A 24,037-nucleotide genomic window follows, 5' to 3' on the forward strand; every position below is an offset into this window, starting at 1 on the left:
TATACATAATGTAACCTTGGTTTTGCTGAAATTCTATATGAACTGATTTTTTTGCATTGAAGTGATTTTTTTTTTTTGCATCTAGATTCTTAGAAGTAAATTATTTTGTATTTATTTTAATAGGAACAACTTTTCAGCCTAATAGTAACTCCTATGTAAATCCTGATCACTTAAACTATTTCCGGTTTGCTGGACAGATCTTGGGATTAGCTTTGAACCACAGGCAGCTGGTCAACATTTACTTCACAAGATCATTCTATAAGCACATTCTTGGTATGGCTCTATTGTTATTTCCAGAGGCATTTATTTGAAGTGTTTTTCTTAGAATCTTTAGGGAAAAACTAAGTAGGTAAGTGATCGCATTTTGATTGAGGTAGTTTTTATTTCAATTAGAAACTGTCTGTGTATGTAAGGCATTTGGGAGCCTGAGGGAGAGAAAAAAAAATCTATTTTTTTTCCTAAAAAAATTGTTTTTCATTTTAGTGTGCATATGTTTATGCTAAGAATGCATTTTAATATGAATATGCTTAAGTGAATGGCACTTTTTGAAGTAATAATAATTTGTCTGTATAGCTATTTCAAAGAAAGATTACATTATAAAAATGTGGGAAAAAACACAAGTTTAAATTAACAGACTTCCAAATCTAGGAATTAGCCTCTACTTAAATCATGCTGTGAATTGGGTTATATTTTGTAGTTTTATGGAATATCTGTAGAGGGCAGTATTTTACCATTAAACAAACAAGGAAAGGCAGAAACATTTAGAATATAACTGCTGTATGTTTGCATTTTTAGGTATTCCTGTAAATTACCAAGATGTGGCATCCATTGATCCAGAATATGCCAAAAATTTGCAGTGGATTTTAGATAATGATATTAGTGATCTGGGTCTAGAGCTAACCTTTTCTGTTGAAACTGATGTGTTTGGAGCAATGGAAGAGGTGCCTTTGAAACCTGGGGGTGGAAGTATTCTTGTCACACAAAATAATAAAGTGAGTATTTGAATACTTATCGTAGCCATTGTTTGTAACTTGGCCCTGATACTTTGCTGATTACTCTAGCTTCCTGACACTAGCTGGAAAAACTTTTACTGTTTCAGTTTCATAACATTTTATAACAGAGAAAATATTTAAATTAACTAAACCTTCAAATACCCAATTTTTAGTTAGGAAGGATCATTTCACTAGTGTGTTAGATAGCTGAGGCAGTTCCTGAGGCAGCCTAGAGCACAATTCAGTTGATTCTATAAATTGGGCATCTCTTTATTAAAAACTTTGATAAGCAATAGAAGTTTACACCAAAATCAAATTAGGATTTAGTCACTGTTTCATCTTTTGAAGTACGGTGTTAAGAGTTCCAGTAGAGAAAAGAAGAATTTCCCATGTTAAACTTTGTACATGCTTTTGGTATCCAGTAAGTCTGTTAGATCTCTCAACTTGATTGTTTTTTTAAGCTTTATAATTTGATTATTTTTATTTATTGTTCTGTCTTTTGTTTGTGGATATTTTTTCCAGTTTTATTTGAAAAATAATTGACAGCTGCACATAGTAGTTTTAAATTTTGTCATATGTTTTAAATTTCACTGTTGAAAAATATGATTCAGTTTTATGTTATATTTTGATATGTAGGAAATTGGGAACCAGAAAATCTGGTTTGGGAACTCTACTTCTGTCATTTACTAGTAGCAACTTCTGGTTAAACAAGACTCAGTTCTTTTTCCTTTCCATTAGTTGTATTGTAATTCCAAGACAGCTTCAGAAGCAACTAACTTTAAGAAATTATGCCCATTGATTTAGTAAAATACGGATTCTTTTTTCTTTGAAAGACCAGAAGACTTGGCTACATTTTAACCTCTTTGAGCCTCAGTTTTCTAATTTGTAGACTTGAGATAATGATACCTTCCATACAGAATCGTTACTAGCATTTTGCAAGCTGAAAACCACAATACAAAATAGTGCTCTATAAAAAGAGGATAGTGCTCTATAAAAACAGGTTTTTAGTTTGAGATATGTATAGGGTATTGGAAAGTTATATCATGGTGTGCAGTTTTACTTTTTGCAACTTAGATACTATATGTAGAAAATAACCCATGAAGTTTAATTTTTGAAAATAAGATCAGAAGCTGAGTTTTTACACACATATGCTTAGATGTTTTTTAGTTTGCTCTCTCATTTGACACATAAGGATACTGAAGCCTAAAGAGTTAATAGTAAAGCTGGGGACAAAACCCAGATTACCTACTTTCAAGTCTGATGTTCTTCCTTTTGCAAAATTAATCATGTTAAGGAAGATCTTACTTGATTTTTAATATAATGAGTCATGTTAAGCTGTAGATAATAAAAAGACTAAAATGCTTCTTTTTTTTTTTAATTTTAAAGATTTTATTTATTTGACAGACAGAGACGGCAAGAGAGGGGAACAGAAGCAGGGGGAGTGGGAGAGGGAGAAGCAGGCTTCCCACCAAGCAGGGAGCCTGATGTAGGGCTCTATTCTCGGGCCCTGGGATCATAACCTGAGCCGAAGGCAGATGCTTAATGACGGAGCCACCCATGCGCTCCAAAATGCTTCATTTTCAAAATATGTATAAGCTTGCCAGTGATTGAAAATACTTTTAAAAATCTCATTATTAGATTGTCCACCCTGTAGTGCATTTATTATTTTATTTTACACTGGAGACCTATTCTCAATTAAGGGTAATGAAATTATACTGTCTTTATTATAAGCAAGTGATTGTTTTTCACCAGAGAAACTCAATCATGATTCTTATCTGTGAATACTATGGTGAGTGGACTTGTCACCCTCTCAGATATATTTTATATGACAAAGTGGAAAGACTCATTAACAATTGCATGATGCATAGGTATATTTATACTTGTATCTCCTAACAGTACCCCTCCTATTATGACATGATTTTTGTTTAGATTTTTAAAAAGACATTTTATTAATTCTTTGGCACTCGCGTCTTTTATGAATTCTAGAAAGAAGGAAGATATTGAGTAAGTAACAACAAGAATATACAACATTGAGGGTGTACCTTTCATTGTGAGTCTAGTTAGACTGGAATACTTACTATTGTAATATTATGAGACCGATGCCTTACCACTTGGCAACTGCCTTACTATTGTAATATTAAAAAGGCTGAAACTTTTTTTTCGAAGTTAAATCCATTTTTATTTAACTATGTTAACTAATTTTTGGTTGATTATAGGTGACTTTTTTTTTATTATTAGCTTTTGGTAATAAAGCAGGATCTCAATCACTAATATGTTAATTCTTCTCAGCTTTCATTTTTGTGATGTAAACATTTTCCAGAGTTTTCTAATGTTACCAGAAAGAGCCAAGTATAATTGTTTTATTTTTTTTTGAGTCAAGCATAATTCTGTATCAAATTGTTAATGCTTAAACATTTAATGCTTACTTACAATAAGCAACCCAATTTTTTAAAATTAAAAATCTTTAGAAACATACCTGCATTTAAAATTGATTACTTGCTTTAAGATTGTTATTCAGTTTACAAATAAAATTTTCAATTTTTAGAAATTTTGTTATTTTTTTAACATATATTTCTTTTAAGAACTTTTTTGTTGCTCTAAGGTTAGACTTTTACTTGGTGTAAAGTTGTAACAGTCAGCTTTGGAGTTCAGCTTCAAAATCTGTAAGCATGTTGCAGCTTAAATGAGTTTCCAAGCTTGTTAGTATGAGAAAATCTGTGTAAGCTTATCTCCACATGGGGGAGTCATTTAGTCCTAAGTTTTATGGAAAGGCTTTGATAATTGTGGAATGAAGTCAAATAAATGAAAATACCTTTGTTTAAAATAGTACATTAAATAAATACAAATGATATAGGCAGAAGAATACATATCCATTCCACATTTTATTTTTTTTAATTTTTAAAATTTTTTTATTCCATATTTTAAATATAATGCTCTTTTAAATTTAATTTTGTATCTATCAATTTGTTAAAAATCTTAAAAAATAATGAAACTAAACTGGTTTCACTTTTGATTTGGATGAATTACCAGGAGCTGAGCATTTATATATTTGTTTGTTTGTTTATTTTTAAGATTTTTATTTATTTGGCAGAGACAAGTATTTGACAAGTAGGCAGAGAGGCAGACAGAGACAGAGGAAGGAAAGCAGGCTCCCTGCTGAGCAGAGAGCCCCATGCGGGGCTTGATATCAGGAGCCTAGGATTGTGACCTGAACTGAAGGCCGAGGCTTTAACCCACTGAGCCACCTAGGTGCATTTAAATAGTATTTTCATCTTCTTTTTAAAATTTTTGCTTTTATTTTCACTTTCTCTCTCTCTCTCTTTTTTTTTAAAGGTTTTATTTACTTATTTGTCAGAGAGAGAGAGAAAACACAAGCAGGGAGAGTGGCAGGCTGAGAGAGAAACAGGCCCCCTACTGAGTAGGGAGCCAGGATGTGGGACTCAATCCTAGGTATCTGGTATCATGACCCAATCTGAAGGTAGACACTTAGGCATCCCCTCTTTTTTTTTTTTTAATTTATTTTATTTTTTTAATTTTATTTTTGAGCAGAAGCTAGAATCATGGAACCATAAAATTTAAGTTAGAAGTGACAGGTTTTCTTATATCTTCAGTCTGTCTCCTAGAACTGAAGAGTAAGATACATGAGTTTTAAATGCTAACACTTTTACAGTATTAATCATGAAGTTCATTCAGGCTGGGAGGGAAAGAAATAGGGATGGGATAAGACAGGATAAGACAGAGGATATTAAGGAATAGAGGAGGCGGCATGGAAGTTGAATTACAGAAGCATTAAGTGGTCAGACAAGAGTAGGGGGATGGAAATGGTAAAATGTTCTGGGCTTATAGGAAGTTAAGGGTGACAGAGCACGATGTATTCAAGGAACCACAGGTAGATCAGAGAGTTGTAGATCTTAGCTTAGATTGCAAAGCAAATGAGTGGTAAAAGATGAGGGGGGTAGATGGGCCAAATTCTGAAAGACTCTGCACTCACAATTAAGAATTTGAAAATTGTTCTAAAGACTGTAGGGATGATTGTAGATGTTATAGAGGCAAGTTTCATCAGTGGATTCTGTCTCTTAAAAACACAAAAACAGACTTAGCTTGGAATGTGAAGAATGAATTGAAATGGGGCAATATTGGAGACAGGGCAACTGGTAGGTGGTCGTGGTATTGGTCTGGGGAGCATGCATGAGGATTTTGTAAGACAATGGCAGTGAGGATGGATATAATGAAGTAGTTTCTTGCCTTTTTGGCATATCTGCTTATGCCTACAAAAGAAACCTGGGTATCCTTTGCAGTTTTCAGTAGAGAAATTTTCAGTGAGAACTCTTATATACCAGAGCAGTAGTAAGTGGATAAACTCAGGAAAGAAGCTTTTATACACCAAAGGATATATATTGAAACTGTAAATTGAATTATACCAACAATAATGCCATTTAAACTGTTAATTATAGAAAAAATAACTATTCCAAACTGTTTTACAAATGGGCCCAGTTTATTCCTCTGCTTAGAGGAGGGGGAAGAAAGAACATCTTGTTTTCACTAGTAAAAGTTAATTATTATTTAAGTAAATATGGTTCATTTAGATATTTTTTGAGAAATAATGAAAAACAATTTTCAAGAGGAAAAATAGCTTAAATTTTGCTTTTTTTTTTTTTTCAAGATCACCACCATTTCTCATAAGAAGACATAATTTAGGTTGAAAGCCTGAAGAGAAGTTAAAATTTTAAGGAAGGTGTCTGAGAGAAGAATATTATTTATTCCACATATTCAGAAGACTAGGAGATTATTAAAACAAAATGTTTCTATAAATACAGACATATAATTTAACTGGAACATATTATCTGAAAGTTCAGTCTTCTTAATTTTAGTGTTTTTATGTTTTTCACTTCAGTTTCTTTTTTGCTTACTGATTTTATATCACTTACCAGGATCAGAGGCTGTGCCAGAAAAAAGTTGCTAAGGCTCTTTTTTGTTGCTGTTGTTGATTCTATGCTATGCTGAAGCTTTTCGAGTTGAAAGCTTTCTATGTATTTATGTAATTATTTTACCAGTACAAGTTATTTTTATTATTATTATTTTTATTATTATTCCTTAATATGATTAATTCTTCAATTTAATTCTTTGGCATCAGTATTATTTTATGCCTTCAAAGAATAGACAACAAAACTCAGGTGTGAGCAAACATGACTCCTAGGATATGCAATCTGTTAGGGATGACAAAAGATCCTCTGCCCCCAAGTTTTATCAATCTCTTATAATAGCTTAAAATAAAATGATAGTTTATATTTGGTTTATAATTAATGTTTAATTATGCAACTCTTTTTTTAAAAAATAGATTTTTATTTATTTATTTGAGAGAGAGACAGTGAGAGAGAGCATGAGAGGCGGGAAGGTCAGAGGGAGAAGCAGACTCCCCATGGAGCTGGGAGCCCGATGCGGGACTTGATCCTGGGACTCCGGGACCGTGACACAAGCCGAAGGCGGTTGCCTAACCAACTGAGCCACCCAGGTGCCCCTAATTATGCAACTCTTTATGCCAGTGTTTTCTGGCCTGGTTGTCATCTACATATTCAGTGTTTCCTTATTAAAGCATTTAAGGTATTTGATGTTGTTCAGGGCATAAAGTGTGGGGAGGTGAGTCACTTGGATGTCTGTATAGATAATGGGAATGCAGTCAGTATATTTCTGCTCAGTATGAATAGTCAGAATGTTAGTGTGTAATCGTAGTGGATGTTCATAGTAATAATTGTATCATCAAGAAAACGTTAATTTGTGTTATGCTGTTTGAGGATGTACAGTGTTTAAGGAAGCAGGGAAACATTTTAGCTCAGTTGGATTTATATTTTCTTCTGTTAAACAGTAGTATTTCAGCTATGTGGAAAACTTTATTTTACCAAACATCTTAGCAGGATTTGTGATGGCTATGATTTTATTAGTCTTCTTTCTTTTTTTAAAAAAAGATTTTGGGGCGCCTGGGTGACTCAGTGGGTTAAGCCGCTGCCTTCGGCTCAGGTCATGGTCTCAGGGTCCTGGGATTGAGCCCCGCATCGGGCTCTCTGCTCAGCAGGGAGCCTGCTTCCTCCTCTCTCTCTGCCTGCCTCTCTGCCTGCTTGTGATCTCTCTGTGTCAAATAAATAAATAAAAAACCTTTAAAGAAAATAAAAATAAAAAAAGATTTTATTTTATTTATTTGACAGAGAGGGAGAGAGAAAGAGAGCACAGGCAGGGGGAGCAGAAGAGGGAGAAGCAAGCTCCCTGCTGAGCAGGGAGCCTGATGTGGGGCATGATCCCAGAACCCTGGGATCACGACCTGAGCCGAAGGCAGTCAGTCGCTTAACCAACTGAATCACCCAGGTGCCCAATTTTATTATTTTTCTGAGTAATAATTTAGACCAAAAATTCATCCATATTTAAATTAACTTAATATGGAAACTGGTATTAGAAGGAGCTGATTTCCACAAATTGATACACAATGACTATGGGTCCAAGTTATAGAAATAAATGTGGAAAATATTTAAAATATTGGAATAATATTCCATATTAGAAGAATAGAAGGGAACATGTAAGAAAAGAATAGTATACTTGTGATAATTAATTTTTAAAAAGAGAATGTGTGAGGAAATAATAGGAATTAAGTAACTGAAAACAGAATTTGTACTACTCTGATGAATATGGAGTGCAGTAATGGCCAGTTAAAATTGGTGAAGTGTACTTTGAACAGTTCACAAATATTTTCCTTTTTTTTTTAGCGTGAGAGAACACATGTGCACATCTGAATGGTGGGAGGAGGAAAGAGGGGCAGAGGCAAAGGGAGAGAGAACACCTTAAGCAGGCTCCATGTTCAGTATGGAGCCCAAAATGGGGCTAGATCTCATGACCCTGATATTATGAGCTGAGCTGAAATCAAGCGTTGAATGCTTAACTGATTGAGCTCCACAGGAGCCCCACAAATCGTTTATGCTTCATAATTTAAGGTCTTGAACAATGATCATTAAATAGTACCATAAGATTCTAAGAGCAAAACATTTTGGGAAAAAGCTGGTCTTGATAAGGGAAGATAGGGTCTATAAAGCACCTTAAACATTAATGAATGAGTGGAGCAGAAAAACTGTAGTAGTTGAGTAAGTTTATGTAGAACATACATAAACTAAAAGATAATGATGTGCTAATATTGAAATCATTGCTGGTTATCACTTGCAAGTGTGCTATATATATTATTTCTTGGATTGGACATGAAAATCTAGTTTATATTTCTGTTTGATTGTTTGGCACTCATTTTTGTCTCCTCCTCTCTGGTAACTACCTCAATGTAGTAACTGATTAAATCCTGTACAGTGGAAAAAAACTTCTGGGTGGTAGGGAGTGTGATTTGGGGGCTGGCTATTCAGTAGGCTGAATAGCAGAAATGACAGCTTTCCCTGCTCTAGATTGCACCAAGAGCTATGTGGGTTTGGGGAGAACTGTGGAGAATCCACCATGACACTTCTATAGCTTTGACATGTATGGAGAATTCATAAGCAGTGGTTATATATAACTTGCTAGCTCAGTCCTTGTGGGTTTTTCCCCCCACTGGGGTAGAGTTAGGAAGTGGGATGGGGCATAGCATTGGATTAGTGCCCCCTCCAAAATAAAGAAGGAACCTAAAATAGGCTTTCTCTACTCTCTTTAGAACATTCATACCTGGCAGGTAACAAGTATGTATAGCATATTGCTTTTTAGTCACAAAGTTTCACTTAGAGGTAATTTAAAATACACAAATGATAACAATTGATAGGGTTGATTGATAAATATGTAATAGTTGATTCTTGTCTGAGCCAAAATATATTATTACCAGTTAAATTTTAAGTGACACTGTTTTCTGTAATGATGTATTTTGAAATGAAATGTGTTAAAGTAGTTTACCTTAATTTAGAATCAAGTCAAGTATGCTTAAATGACTCATTTTATCAAGTTCTTAGTATGTATTAAATGCACTTGTTGAATGTATGCATTCTTTCAATATTTGTTGAACATTTGCAAAGTGGCAGCCACTTTTTAGGAGCTGGGAATATATACTAGAAAACAAACAAAGCCCCTGCCTGCAGAGAGATTACATTCTAATGAGATAATTCAGTCAGAGACATGAGGAAGTATAGACACTAAGGCCTGAACAAGCTTATATTTGGGGAATAGAGAGAATGAACAAGGGAGAGAGTAGAAAGAAATGAGATGAGAGGGCACAACAGAGACTGGATTATTTAGGGTCTTAAAGGCTAGGAAAGTAATTTATATTTTACAAAGTTGTTTTGTTTTTAAGGTGGGTGAGAGGTGCTTGACTGAGCCACCTAGGCACCCATCACTGTAAGGCTTTGAGCAGGAGTGATGTGATCTAAATTATGTATGAAATTATATAGATAATATTTATTTATATATTTAAAAGATTAGTTGGTGCTATGGGAGAAGCAGTACAGAGGCAAAAATGGAAACTGGGACCCCACATGTTACAGTAACCCAGATGAAGATGATGATGATGGCTTGGACCAGGGTGCTGGATGTGGAGAGGGTGAGACAGGGTTGGTTTGAGAATGTTGTTTGGAGGTAGTTCTGATAGCACTTACTGATACAGCATGTGGGAGAAATCATGGGTGATGGATTCCTAGGATTTTGGCCAAAGTAGCTCAGTGATTGGTAGATTATGGGTTTACTGAGAGACTTGAATAATGGTGTCTCTAAACCTTTTCCTCTTTTTTTTTTTTTTTAAAGATTTTATTTATTTATTTGACAGAGAGAGAGATCACACGTAGGCAGAGATGCAGGCAGAGAGAGAGAGAGAGAGAAGTCTCCCTCTTAAGCAGAGAGCCTGACGTGGGGCTCGATCCCAGGACCCTGAGATCATGACCTGAGCCGAAGGCAGAGGCTTCACCCACTAAGCCACCCAGGCACCCCTTCTTTTTTTCTTTCTTTATTTCTTTTTAAATGTATTTATTTGACAGAGAGAGAAAGAGTAAGCACAAGCAGGGGGAATGGCAGGCAGGGGAGAAGCAGATTCAGCAAGAAGCCCAGTGTAGGACTCTCGCTCAGGATCCCAGGATCACAACACAAGCTGAAGGCAGCGGCTTAACTGACTGAGCCTCTCAGGCACCCCCAACCTCTTACCTCTTAAGTGAAGAATGATTATATCAACATTATATTAAGTATGTGAAATTGAAAAAAAAAATCACCTTTTTTTTTTTTTTTTTTTTAATAGGCGGAGTATGTTCAGCTTGTTACTGAACTTCGAATGACAAGAGCCATTCAGCCTCAAATCAATGCTTTTTTGCAGGGCTTTCATATGTTCATTCCACCTTCTCTCATACAGCTTTTTGATGAATATGAATTGGTAAGGAAAAACATCAGTTTATTTTGGTTACAAAACAACACAAAACTCCAGTCGCTATAATTCAGAAAGAATTTTGGAGTACTATGGTAAATAAAATAATGTATAATACAACATTATGGTTTGATGTTCTTGTTAAGAGATTTCTTACAAGATTTGTGATTGTGCTTCTCTTAAGCTTAATAGCCAGAGTAACAATTCCTTAGTGTGAAATGAAAACAAAAATGGAGCACATTTTCAAAGTATTTTACATGGGAGATATTGAAGGCTAGTCTTCTCAAAAGCAATATTCATATTATAGTTAACCCTTAAGCCTTGAACAACACATGTTTGAACTGTTGTGAGTTCAAACTTAAAAGTGATGTTTTCCAGTTTAACACTAAATTTTCTTACTTTTTTTTTTTTTTAAGATTGATTTATTTGAGAGCAAGAGAGAGCGTGTGTGAGTTGGGAAAGGAGCAGAGGGGGAGGGAGAAAAGAGGACAAAAAGTCTTAAGCAGATTTCACACTAAGCATGGAGCCCAATGTGGGGTTCAGTCTCAAAATCCTCAGATCATGACCTAAGCCCAAACCAAGAGCCAGACACTCAGCCAACTGAGCCACCCTAGATGCCTCTTCCTTCTGATTTTCTTAATAATATTTTTTCTCCTGGTTTGCCTTGATCTAAGAATAGGATATGTGTAATTCATGTAACATACAAAATATGTTTACTGTTTATGTTTTCTATAAGGCCTCTGGCCAGCAGTAGGCTATTAGTAGTTAAGTTTTGGGGGAATTCAAATGTTACATGTGGATTTTGACTGAATGGGGTCAGAGTCCGTAACACCTGCATCGTTCAAGCAAGAATCAACTGTACTTCTAAATTTTTGGTTTGACCATATGAGGTACAAGATAATGATACTAACTTCTTGTCCTTCCGAAAAGAAGAATTAGAAGGTTTTTGTTACTGTATTTGTTTAATTTTCTCTAACTTCTTATTTTACCATATATAATTCTAAATTTTCCATTTTAAATCTGTGTGGAGTCCTTACTTTGTTGGCTTCTAGTTTCTAATGTTTGTTTTGCTTTTTTAGTTTCCTTGCCTTTTACTATGACCTAACAGGATTTCTAATTTTATATGCTTTATGTTTGCATTTTCCCTCATATCCTTTTTCTCTCTTATGATTGGTAATAAATTATTTTCAAACTCTTGGGGAGTTGTCTAACGCCGTAATTAAACATAGTATTTTTTTTTTTAGATTTTATTTGAGAAAGAGTGAGTGAGAGAGCACATGAGCAGAGGCAGAGGGAGAGGGAGAAACAGAATCCCCACTGAGCCGGGAGCCCAATGCAGGGCTTGATCCCAGAACCCTGGGATCATGACCTGAGCCAAAGGCAGATGCTTAACTGACGAGGCACCCAGGCGCTCCTATAGTGTTTTGAATAGAGTATAGAGTATAGCTAATTTTTTATTTAAAAAAATGTAATTTGGAATAGTAAATTTTAGATCAATGGAAAAGTATCCTTTGGTTTTTATTCTTTCCCATAAAATTAGTTTTACCCTGTGCTTTTCACTTTACTTTATGAGTAAGTACACTGATTTATACCTTTTAATTTTACATATATGCCAGTATTTTTTGGTTTATCATTCATAGTGTATCTTAGTATAATAGTGAATAAAATTTATGAGTTAATTTTGAAGTCCATTGTGACTTAGTTTCATAAAATGTTAGTTTTGAGGTTTTTTTTTTTGCTTGCATTTTTAGGTTTAAGATTAATGGTTTTGTTTAGTATGGACTCATTACTTTTTACATGGCAGTAAGTTATTTTTAGCATTTAAAAATGGAGGAGTACTTATGAACTATTATTAAACATGATTGAAATCTGACTTTTTTCTGTACCGTACATACATTAAATTGGCTTTGTGAGTTCAAAACAGAGACATTATCTTTTGGACCTCTGTGTAAAAAAGAACAAATAGCAACAATGTAAATAATTGACAAAAACTTTGCCTCTTGATTTACAGATATTGCTCAGTTTTATGAGATTTATTGATTTATAGTGTATTTAGAGAAAAGTATGTGCATCGTAATGTACAGTTTGATGAATTTTTATAAACTGAATACACCCATAAAACCAGCACCTGGATCAAGAAACAGAGAAATCCTGGCACCCCTCATGTCCACTCCTGTTCTATTCCAGTCACTATCTCTTCATGGGGAACTACTCTTCTGACCTTTTTTTTCCATTAACATTATTATTATTCTTGTTTTTACATTTACTTAAATTCAGTAAATTAACATATATTATTAGTTTCAGAGGTAGAGTTCAATGATTCACCAGTCTTATATTTTTTCTTTAAGATTTTATTTATTTATTTTTTTAGAAAGAACCTGAGAATGGGGAGGGGCAGAGGCAGAGGGAGAGAGAGAATCTCCAGCAGACTCCCTGCTGAGCATGGAGCCCAATGTGGGGCTCCATCTTATGACCCAGAGATCTTGACCTGATCCAAAATCAACAGTCCGGTGGTTAATGGACTGAGCCACCCTGTATTCCCCTTCTGACTTCTAAAAATACCGTAGATTAGGTTTCTTATTTTTGAACTTAATGTAAATGGAGAAGTCACCTAAATATATCTGCCTTCTTTAAAATTTTTTTTTTAAAGATTTTATTTATTTTTTTATTGCATTATAGCTTTTCATTGTATCAGAGTGTGTGTGTGTAGGTTTAGAGAGAGGTGTTGATGAACATTTGGTAGGTACTTTTCAGTTTTGGGTTATTTGAAGTAGTGCTGTTACAAACATTCTAATACATGTCTTTAGGAGGGTGTATGTGTGCATCTTAAAAATGTAATTGCTGGGACATATGGTGTACATTTATTTTATTGTAGTAGATAATTTGCAGATAGTTCAAGTGGTGTGTCAGTTTGTATTCCCACCAGTAGGTATGGGAGGTCTGGGTATTCCATGTCTTCACTAGCACTTGATGTTTTATTTTTCATTTTTACCATTTTTGTGGATCAGTAGTGGTGTTTCATTTACCTAATGACTAATGAGATTGAGTGTGTTTATATGTTCATTGGCCACTTACACTCTGGCGCCAGGTGGCTTGGTGGGTTAAGCATCTGCCTTCAGCTCACGTCGTGATCTCAGGGTCCTGGGATCAAGCCCTGCATTGGGCTCCCTGCTCAGCGGGAAACCTGATTTTCCCTTTCCCTCTGTCTGCTGTTCCCCTTGCTTGTGCTTTCTCTCTCTCTGTGTCAAATAAATAAATAAAATCTTAAAAAAAATAAATAGTGTTTACTCAAGTAATTTGTTCATTTTTCTATTGTGTTTTCTGTTTTGTTTTGTTTGGGTTTTTTTTGTTACTGATTTATAGGATTCTTTATAGGAGTGTTTGTTATCTATGTTGTGAATATCTTCTATATCTTTAAGTGAATAAAAGTATTCAGTTTTAAACAGTTCAGTTTATCCTGTTTTTCCCTTTTTTTAATAAATGGATCTCTTTTGTCTCCTTTTAAGAACCTGTTTCTTATTCCCAGGTCATGAAAGTGTTTCCCCATGTTTTCTTCTAAAAGCTTTCTTTTTTTTTTTTTTTTTTTTTAATTTTTTTTTATTTTTAAATTTTATTTGAGAGAGAGACAGTGACAGAGAGCATGAGAGGCGAGAAGGTCAGAGGGAGAAGCAAACTCCCCAGGAGCTGGGAGCCTGATGCGGGACTCGATCCCGGGACTCTGGGACCGTGACCTGAGCCGAAGGCAGTTGCTTAACCAACTGAGCCACCCAGGAGCCCTAAAAGCTTTCTTTAGTCCTTTATTTTTCATATTAAATTGAAATTTTCAGTTGTGCTGTTAACTTTTCAGTTGTGGTTTGTGTTAGAAGTTAGGTCAGGATTCCTCATCGGTCTTAGACTCTGGCTTTATTATGTTGAGCGGATTGAGACAGAGGGATTATTTGGAAAGAGCATGTTGTCAGCATGATCCTGATATATTCAGTGATGAAAATTATTATTAAAAATGTGGTATTTGCCAGGTACTTTATATTTATTAACTTTTAAAATTTTTACAATAGACCTCCCATTTTACAGAGAAGGAAAACTATTCCAAAGAAGGTACAGAATTTACTCCTGTTCATAAAGTATGTGGTAGAGCCAGACTGGGAACCCATGTTCTGTGCTCTAGACCTGGTCTGTCTTCATCAGTATTGCCAGACTGTCTCTCAGAGGCATAAGTTATAAATGGGACTTGGTTTTAGAATGACTTTGTCTTTCATAGGAAAAGGAGTATGCTACATTTGGATAGGAAACTTTTTTTTTAAAAAAGTTGGCACAGAAATCTAAGCTAGATGTGCATCTGAAATTAATACATTGAACCATATGAATACTAGATAAGCTAATGGCTATGAATATTTGCATGGCTCAATTGCTGGCCATTCATATGGGATATATATGTTATACCCATTTCCGGTAGACTAAATTCATTTATTTTGTCATGTTTTTAAAAAACAATAAATTATTGATTGGGACTTGAAATCTTCCTGATGTATATTCTTTTTATTGTGGAATTCCCATTTCATCTACTTGTTTTTACTCAGTGTAATTTTTTTTTTTTTTTTTGCCTAGGTGTTACATGGGATAATAAAGATCTTCCTCTTCACAAAAGTTGTAATAATATATTCATGAAATGCTTTAAATTTCTTGAGAGAATATAGTCTCAATCATTTTTACTTATAATTATTAATAATGGAAGCATACTTAATATTATTAAAAGCTTATCTTTAGAAGGGAAGAGGATTAAACTCTCATGGCTTGTAAGAAATGTATAAAATTCATCCCTACTCACTTTTGGCAGATCTGTATCAGTGTCTTGCCAATTTCCCCAGATGGCTCAGATGGAAACTTTAACGAAGGAGCTATTACAGAGGTGTGGCAGTGTTAAGAATAACAAAAAAAGAAAACTTGCCATTTGCAAGGAGGTGGATGGACCTAGAGGGTATTATGCTAGGTGAAATAAGTCAATCAGAGAAAGACAATTATCATATGATCTCACTGATATGAGCAATTTGAAAAGACAGGATCATAGGGGAAGGGAGGGAAAAATGAAATGAGGGAGACAAACCATAAGAGACTCTTAATCTCAGGAAACAAACTGAGGGTTGCTGGAGGGGGAGGGTAGGTGGAGGGATGGGATGACTGGATGATGGACATTGGGGAGGGGATGTACTATGGTGAGTGCTGTGAATCATGTAAGACTGATGAATCAGACCTGTAACCCCTGAAACAAATAATACATTATATGTTTAAAAAATAAAAAAAAGAATAACGAGTATGGTGAGGCATCCAGAGACTAGCAACAGTGGAAAGCTTTATCATTCCTAGAATTGAAGAAACAGGTGGAGGAATTACAGTAGTCCCCCCTTATGAAGAGGGAATCTGTTCCAACACCCGCAGTAGATGCCTGAAACCGTGGATAGTACTGAATCTTATATATTTATGTTTTCTTTTAAATATACATACCTAGGGTAAAGTTTAATTTAAAATTTATATACAGTAAGAGATTAATAACTACTACTAATAATTAATATTTATAACAATAATTATAACAGTATACTGTAATAAAAGTTATATGAAGTGGTCTCTGAAAATATCTTATTGTGTGGTAATCGCCCTTGTTCTTTTGATGATGTCAGATAAAATGTGATGAGATGAAGTGAGGGGAATGACGTAGGCATCGTGACTTAGCATTAGGCTGCTATTGACTTTCTGACAGTATGTCAGAAAGCAGATTACCTGCTTCTGGACCACAGTTGACTGCGGTAGCTGAGACCACAGAAAGGGAGATTGTGGGTGAGAGTGGGGGGCTATTACAAAGGACCCTGGGAGAGCCTGAAGTACCAGTGAGAGGCAGCCTGATAGTAGCTATAGTTGAGGATACATGGCTCCTGCAAAGTTGTGCTGAAGCAAAGTGGGAGCAGAAAATACCCACACCTCCAGAATCCTGCCTGTTTCCCAGTGATGGAGCTCAGCCTAAAGCTGATAGGCAAGAGAGCCAGTCTGCATGAATTGGTCTCCTGGGGCCCAGAAGAGTGCAAAGAACGGTGGGGAATATATCTGAATTGTTAAAATGGAGACTAATCAGAATATCCATCTAGTAAAAGTATTTTATAATACTGTGGAAAGGAAGACTAAAATACACCCTAGACCAGCAGTTCTCAAAGTTTTTGGTTTTAGGACACCCTTACAACAAAAGTTTTTGTTTATGTGGGTTTTATTAATTGATGTTTACTGTATTTGAAATTAAAAGATATAAAATATTTTCTTAATGTAGAAATAACAATCCATTACATATTAATATAAATAACATTTAAAAATTAAAAATTGCATTTTTCAGAATTAAGCTAAAAATAGCTTAAAGTGAGAAGAGTGGCATGTTTTACATTTTTGTAGGTTTTTTAAATATTTAACTAATAGAAGACAATTAGTTCTCATATCTGCTTCTGCATATAATCAGTTGTAATATGTTGTTTGCTTGAACTAGATGAAGAAAATCCAGCCTCAGATAGGTTGGAAAGGGGAGAAACTTTTAGACTCTGAGTAGATCTTAGAAACCCCAAGAGTTGTCAGATCCCACCTCCCCATTAATTTTCTTCTGAGCACACTTCGGTACTAGTCAGGTGTTGTATGGGTAGTTGTTATAGGAGACATGATTTTGAACCACACTGTATCTATGTCTGTGATAACAGACTCTGCTGATCTGGCTTGTCAGTATTTGGTTAAGTGTAGTCTAGTCATTGCCTTATCTGACTGTATAAACACATCCAGTTGTGACATACGGGCTCATTGAGCCATCTGGACAAGCTCTTTCCATGTTCAGTTTTCTCTTGGAAGACATAATGGTATTTTTTACATTCTTAATTTCACATTTGTTTATTTGATTACTATTTTGTTTGATGATCTTCACATAAAAAAGGTGACTACCAAAAATCATTAGGAAATTGTATTTTTTTCTCATACTGGGAAATGTTGGCTTTAGAGGATCCAAAACATTCCAAAATAGAGTACTTCCAAGGCCTGAATATGTACTGCTTTTTAAAAAATAATGACTATTTTTATTATATTACCTTTTTTTATTGTATTGCTCCTTTTTCCTAGTGACTAGATTTTCTTGATTGTCTTTTCTTTTGTTTAACCCAGGACTTATTCAGGTCTTTGTTGCCACATTCATGTTGAGCATATAATTTAGAATTTAACAAGTTCATACATTAACATAAACATAAACCCAAAATAATAACATTCAAAAAAATGTTGCAGATGTAAACTTGTTGTGTATGTGTTTATGTATTTGTCTCCTATGTTTTAATGAAGTTGTATAAATGTGGAGATATTTCCACATTTCAGCAATATTTGAGATTATCAGTATGAAGAGTTCTCTCTCATATAGTACTTGTTATTGATGACATGCAGAAACTGTCAAAAAAATAAATCAGTTTTGATCCATTCATCTGTTGATGGACATCTAGGTTCTTTCCATAGTTTGGCTATTGTGGACATTGCTGCTATAAACATTCGGGTGCACGTGCCCCTTTGGATCACTACGTTTGTATCTTTAGGGTAAATTCCCAGTAGTGCAATTGCTGGGTCATAGGGCAGTTCTATTTTCAACATTTTGAGGAATCTCCATGCTGTTTTCCAGAGTGGTTGCACCAGCTTGCATTCCCACCAACAGTGTAGGAGGGTTCCCCTTTCTCCGCATCCTCGCCAGCATCTGTCATTTCCTGACTTGTTGATTTTAGCCATTCTGACTGGTGTGAGGTGATATCTCATTGTGGTTTTGATTTGTATTTCCCTGATGCCGAGTGATATGGAGCACTTTTTCATGTGTCTGTTGGCCATCTGGATGTCTTCTTTGCAGAAACGTCTGTTCATGTCCTCTGCCCATTTCTTGATTGGATTATTTGTTCTTTGGGTGTTGAGTTTGTTAAGTTCTTTATAGATTTTGGACACTAGTCCTTTATCTGATATGTCGTTTGCAAATATCTTCTCCCATTCTGTCAGTTGTCTTTTGGTTTTGTTCACTGTTTCCTTTGCTGTGCAAAAGCTTTTGATTTTGATGAAATCCCAAAAGTTCATTTTTGCCCTTGTGGTATATATACACAATGGAATACTATGCAGCCATCAAAAGAAACGAAATCTTGCCATTTGCGACAACATGGATGGAACTAGAGCATATCATGCTTAGCGAAATAAGTCAAGCGGAGAAAGACAACTATCATATGATCTCCCTGATATGAGGGAGTGGTGATGCAACATGGGGGCTTAAGTGGGTAGGAGAAGAATCCATGAAACAAGATGGGATAGGGAGGGAGACAAACCATAAGTGACTCTTAATCTCACGAAACAAACTGTGGGTTGCTGGGGGGAGGGGGGTTGGGAGAAGGGGGGAAGGTTATGGACATTGGGGAGGGTATGTGCTTTTGGGTAAATTGGAAGGGGAGATGAACCATGAGAGACTATGGACTCTGAAAAACAGTCTGAGGGGTTTGAAGTGGCGGGGGGGTGGGAGGTTGGGGTACCAGGTGGTGGGTATTATAGAGGGCACAGCTTGCATGGAGCACTGGGTGTGGTGAAAAAATAATGAATACTGTTTTTCTGAAAATAAATAAATTGGAAAAAAAAATAAATCAGTTTTACATGGGATTAGTTTCTAATTAAGGCAAATTTACTATTTAAATGTAATAACTTTTTTTTTCCCAATGAAGATTAATGAAATACTTCTCTTCTTCCCCAAAGGAGCTACTGCTTTCTGGCATGCCAGAAATTGATGTGAGTGATTGGATAAGAAATACAGAATACACAAGTGGCTATGAAAGAGAGGATCCAGTTATTCAGGTAAAATCTCTCTAGAGCTCAGAATGAAGTTAAGTTTGCCATTTAATTTTATAAGCTTTTCAGCACTATTGGATATGAAAACCTACATTAATTAACAAAGTAAAAATTTTCCCTAAACTCTTCTCCTGGGAATATTGCATATGAAAGCTTTGTATTAAAGCATTTTTGATAAATGAGTTTTATAGAATAAAATATGCTTTATGAATATTACATATTTCTCGGGTATTAAGAAGTCTGCAATTACTCTGAAATGTGAGTTAAATTTTTTTATTGTTGTTAGTGGTTCTGGGAAGTTGTGGAAGACATTACTCCAGAGGAGAGAGTTCTTCTCTTGCAGTTTGTTACTGGCAGGTAAGAAGTGTTTTTATGCTAATGTGGAAAGATTTTAATGTGTTGCAGTTTTGGTGGCCTAACCAACCAAAATGCATTATTCCTTTGAATTGTCAGTTTCTATTTTCCTTTCCAGTTTTTTAGGTATTAAACAAAGATTTACTTAGCTGTTAAGGATAAAATATGGTAGTGCTCAGTAAATGTTTATTTAATGTATACTAGTATATAAAAAAATAAACTGTTCCAGTCAGGACAATCAGCATATATACTGTATTTTATAATTTGGTAATCTTTTCATTCTGTCGGTAAGTCAGTGGTAGTGCCAAATTCTTAATATTTGTCTGTTGTTGGACAACATACACATACATACACACGACACATATAATATCCATACTCAACAGTTTTTCTCCAGTTCTTGCCAAATTTTTTGAAGATTTTATTCCACAAGCCGAGGAGGAGCAGAGGGAGAGGAAAAGAATCCCAAGCATACTCTGTGCTGATTGCAGAGCCTGACATGGGACTTGCTCCCACAACCCTGACTGAGACCATGACCTGAGCAGAAACAGAGTCAGAAGTTAACAACTAAGCCACGCAAGCATCCCTCTTAACAGATTTTAGTCTCAAGATTCGTGGCCTAAAAAATAATTTGTGATAGCACAAATATATTTGAAAAGTCTACTTTTGGACTGATTAAATATAGATACTGGAAAACTAGATGCTTTTAACCTCCTTTAAGTTACATTAATGAAAGATGTTTAAAAAAATCCGATTTTCATTCTTGGCATCTTAGAATTTTATTTGTGCCCTCCACTTTATGGAAATATAGTTCATTTGTTCCATCATAAATGTACATGGTTCTTCTAGGAAAGCTGGAGCACACATAAAATTAGAACAAATAATGAACACCATTCTCTGCCAGCAATAACTATTGTAAATAATTTGGTGTATTTACTTCTCTATTTTTTCTATCTTAAAAACATAATTATGGGTATATATCTCTATAAAATATATATGTTATTTGAAGTCTAGTTTAATTTCCTTATTTCTAGTAATCTATAACCATTATAGAAAATTTGGAGTGGCACCTGGGTGGCTCAGTGGGTTAAAGCCTCTGCCTTGAGCTCAGGTCATGATCCCAGTGTCCTGGGATTGAGCCCCGCATCGGTCTCTCTGTTCAGCAGGGAGCCTGCTTCCTCCTCTCTCTCTGCCTGCTTCTCTACCTACTTGTGATTTCTGTCTGTCAAATAAATAAATAAAATCCTTTTTTAGATTTTTAGAAAAAGAAAATTTGGAAAATGAAGAATATAGATAGAAGACAATGAAAATCCATTAGGTAATTCCACTATGCAGAGATAATACTTTGACATTTTGCTTTATTTTCTAAGTCCTTTAGAAAAATAATTGGGGGTTTACACTGTAATCTAATTTTAAACAATAAATTAAACAGGAATATTCATTCAGGGTACCTGACTAGCTCAGTTGGGAAAGCATGAGACTCTTGATCTTAGGGTTTTAAGTTTGAGCCCCATGTTGGGTATAGAGATTACTTAAAAATAAAATCTTAAAAAAAAAAGAGCATGAATATTCACAGATTATAGACTAAAGATATGAAAGAAAACCTTGTTTTAGTGTTCTATTGTAGTTTTTTGGCTTCCTAATGCCAAGAAGTGCCCAGAGATTTGAGTAATTTAATGAAAAGAATTAAAAATTATATATTCTAGGTGGGAGGATTAGACAATTTCAATAAAAAGAATTACTTCTAATCTTAGTGTCTGAGATTCCAGAAATTTTCCCACATACATAAATTTTTACTTTTCTTTTTTTTGTTAAGTTTTATTTAAGTAATCTCTACAACCAACCTGGGGATCAAACTTACAACCCCAATAAGAGTCTCTTGCTTCTCCCAACCCAGCCAGCCAGATGTCCCATAAATTTTTACTTTTTAAAAACATCATTCCTCTTTTATAACTTCTGAATTTAGCTATATATTATTAAAATTTTTTCCATTTATAGATCTAATTTGTTCATGGCTACCTATTCTTCAGTTTATGGACCTTAATTGGTATTGTCCTTCATTGCTAAATTTTCCTGTTTATAGTAATGCTGAACAAATAAGGAATTCTTACATTTATATACTTGTGGGCCAGTTTGATTATTTATATAGAAAAAATTCTTAGAAGTTTTTGGACATGAAAGTATATAAATTTTTATAACCTGATACGTTTTACCCTTCAGAATATCAACAGGGAATGAGAGGACTTATTCCTTTTGTTCTGTCAGTACAGAATGTAATTTTTTTTTTTAAGGTCTTATTTATTTGAGAGAGCATGAGAAAGAATGAGACCATAAGCAGCGGGGAGGGGCAGAGGGAGAAGCAGACTCCGTGCTCAGCAGGGAGCCAGATGTGGACTCAGTCCCAGGACCCTAGGATCATGAGCTGAGCCAAAGGCAGATGCTAAACCGACTGAGCCACCCAGGCATCCTCATTTCTATTTTAATATAATTTTTTATTTATATAATTCTTATGTGAATTGACTGTCTTAATTATTATGCATTCTATTATCATTTATTTTTTTATTTTTAAAGATTTATTTATTTGAGAGAAAGAGAGCTTGGTGGGGATTATTGGGGGATGGAGAGGGAAAGGGAGAAGGAGAGAATCCCAAGCCAACTCCCCGCTGGGCACAGAGCCAGACACAGAGTTTGATCTCATCACTTTAAGATCATGACCTGAGCTGAAATCAAGAGTCAGATGCTTAACCGACTGAGCCACACAGTTGCCCTGTCATTTTTAAAAATTCAGTTCTAAGTGTTCTTTATGTGGGACGTTAACCTTACAAATAACTTTTCCCAGATTATCATTTGCCTTTTAACTTCATTAAATTAAATATAGATTCCCATGTAATTTAAATTATAAATTTACTTTACAAAATTAATAAAATAGAAGTATTAATTTTGTAAGTTGATCATTGTATTTTTCTTTGTTGCTTTTATAACTCCTTCCCCACTCCCAAGATTATATATATATGTTTATCTGCATTTTTTTCTATAACTTTTTATAGTTCCTATTTTTACTTTCCGATTTTTAAGCCATCTGGATTTTATTTTAGTTTATGCATTGACGTAGAGCTCTTACTGTTTTCTAAATGATTTATATCTAAACACCATTTAATGGATTATTATGTCCACACCACCATGATTTGATTGGTACGAGTCTTTAAAGTGCAGATAACAATTACAATTACTCAAGGTCTCTGGGACTAAAAATGTCTGTTAAGTTGCTGCTCTTGTAGAATAAAAAACTCTTGTATTAATAATACAGAGTGCCTCTCCCAGGTCAGACATATAGTCATGGTTAGCAGTACTGAAAAGAATTGCACTTTTTATTATTTAACTGGTCATGAAGTGTAGCTTATGAATCCATTTAAACTGAGGTGAGGGATTTGAGTAAAAAGTAGAAGCCAAGGAAGCTGAGGGGAACAACACAGAGCTAAGCTTCACCATCATGCTGAAGAAGTCACCTTTCAACATTTAGTCTACAGAGTCCTTGTTTTGAATTCAGACTGAGTAATTTTTCAACTTTTTTAAACCTTAACTTTTATTTAATTAGACTTAAGTGTAGGTATAGAGCATTTACCATTCTAAACTTAGCATGTTTTTTTTTATTCAGTAGCACTTTCTAGAAAATTCTGATTTTCTGTTTATATAAAGTATCTTTCTCTCTGTCTATAGTTTAGTGCAACCTTCCTGAAAAGTCAAATGTGTTCTAATTATTAGAACCAAGAACCAATGCAAAAATTAATTTTTGAATATTATTATGGTGTAACATTATTGGTCTATAAGACTGTTTTAATTAAATGACTTACTCAAGAATAATGGGATTCAGACTTGATGATTTCTTTGTGTATAAAATAGATGTGTGTCATTTTTATTGACTGTAATTTTACATTGTATGATCCAAGTGTCCTAATATTCAGCCAAAGACCATTTCATTTATTTTTCTCATACATGCTTAAGCTTGATGAGCCATGGTCTTAGGGTAATATTCACTGATTATTCAATTATGGGGCCCAGTCATATTTGTTTGTAGTTTAGAAGAAGAGGAATAAAATTTCAGAAATTGTGAATAGCAGTTTATAATATAATTTTAGTTTTAGATCTTTAAATTGGAAAATCTTCTGATTTTTAAGCATATTTTTCAAAATTTAGTTATATGAAAAACATTAGATTGATCATTCTGATGTTGAAATACTGTATATTAATTTGTCAAGTCTCATTTTCTTATCTTATTCTGATAAAGTGGTGTACTTTAAAATTCTGCCTCTACAGGAAATTGAGAACAGCTTGGCTTTTCACCCCTTTTCATTTTTGGTTATCCTTTTAATAGGCGTAGACTAATGTAGAATTTTATTTCCGTTTACACACTTGTCCAGGTCTTCTTTAGCTATTCTTTTGCTATTCTTTTAGTGTGTATTAACAAGACTTTCAATAT

General features: G+C 34.6%; 1 protein-coding gene across 4 annotated transcripts in view; it reads left to right on the plus strand.

Annotated features, from left to right (window-relative positions):
• The window catches only part of HACE1 (HECT domain and ankyrin repeat containing E3 ubiquitin protein ligase 1), a 119,239-nt gene that overhangs the window by 89,971 nt on the left and 5,231 nt on the right, over positions 1-24,037 (plus strand). For all 4 annotated transcript variants that reach the window (XM_044244910.1, XM_044244928.1, XM_044244918.1 and 1 more), the window contains 5 exons: positions 124-273; positions 796-992; positions 10,222-10,353; positions 19,117-19,215; positions 19,496-19,566. In XM_044244910.1, coding sequence (XP_044100845.1) covers positions 124-273; positions 796-992; positions 10,222-10,353; positions 19,117-19,215; positions 19,496-19,566 — 649 coding nt within the window. The remainder of the gene's footprint in view (positions 1-123; positions 274-795; positions 993-10,221; positions 10,354-19,116; positions 19,216-19,495; positions 19,567-24,037) is intronic.

Source organism: Neovison vison, chromosome 1 (genome assembly GCF_020171115.1).
Source record: "Neovison vison isolate M4711 chromosome 1, ASM_NN_V1, whole genome shotgun sequence".
Lineage (NCBI taxonomy): Eukaryota > Metazoa > Chordata > Mammalia > Carnivora > Mustelidae > Neogale > Neogale vison.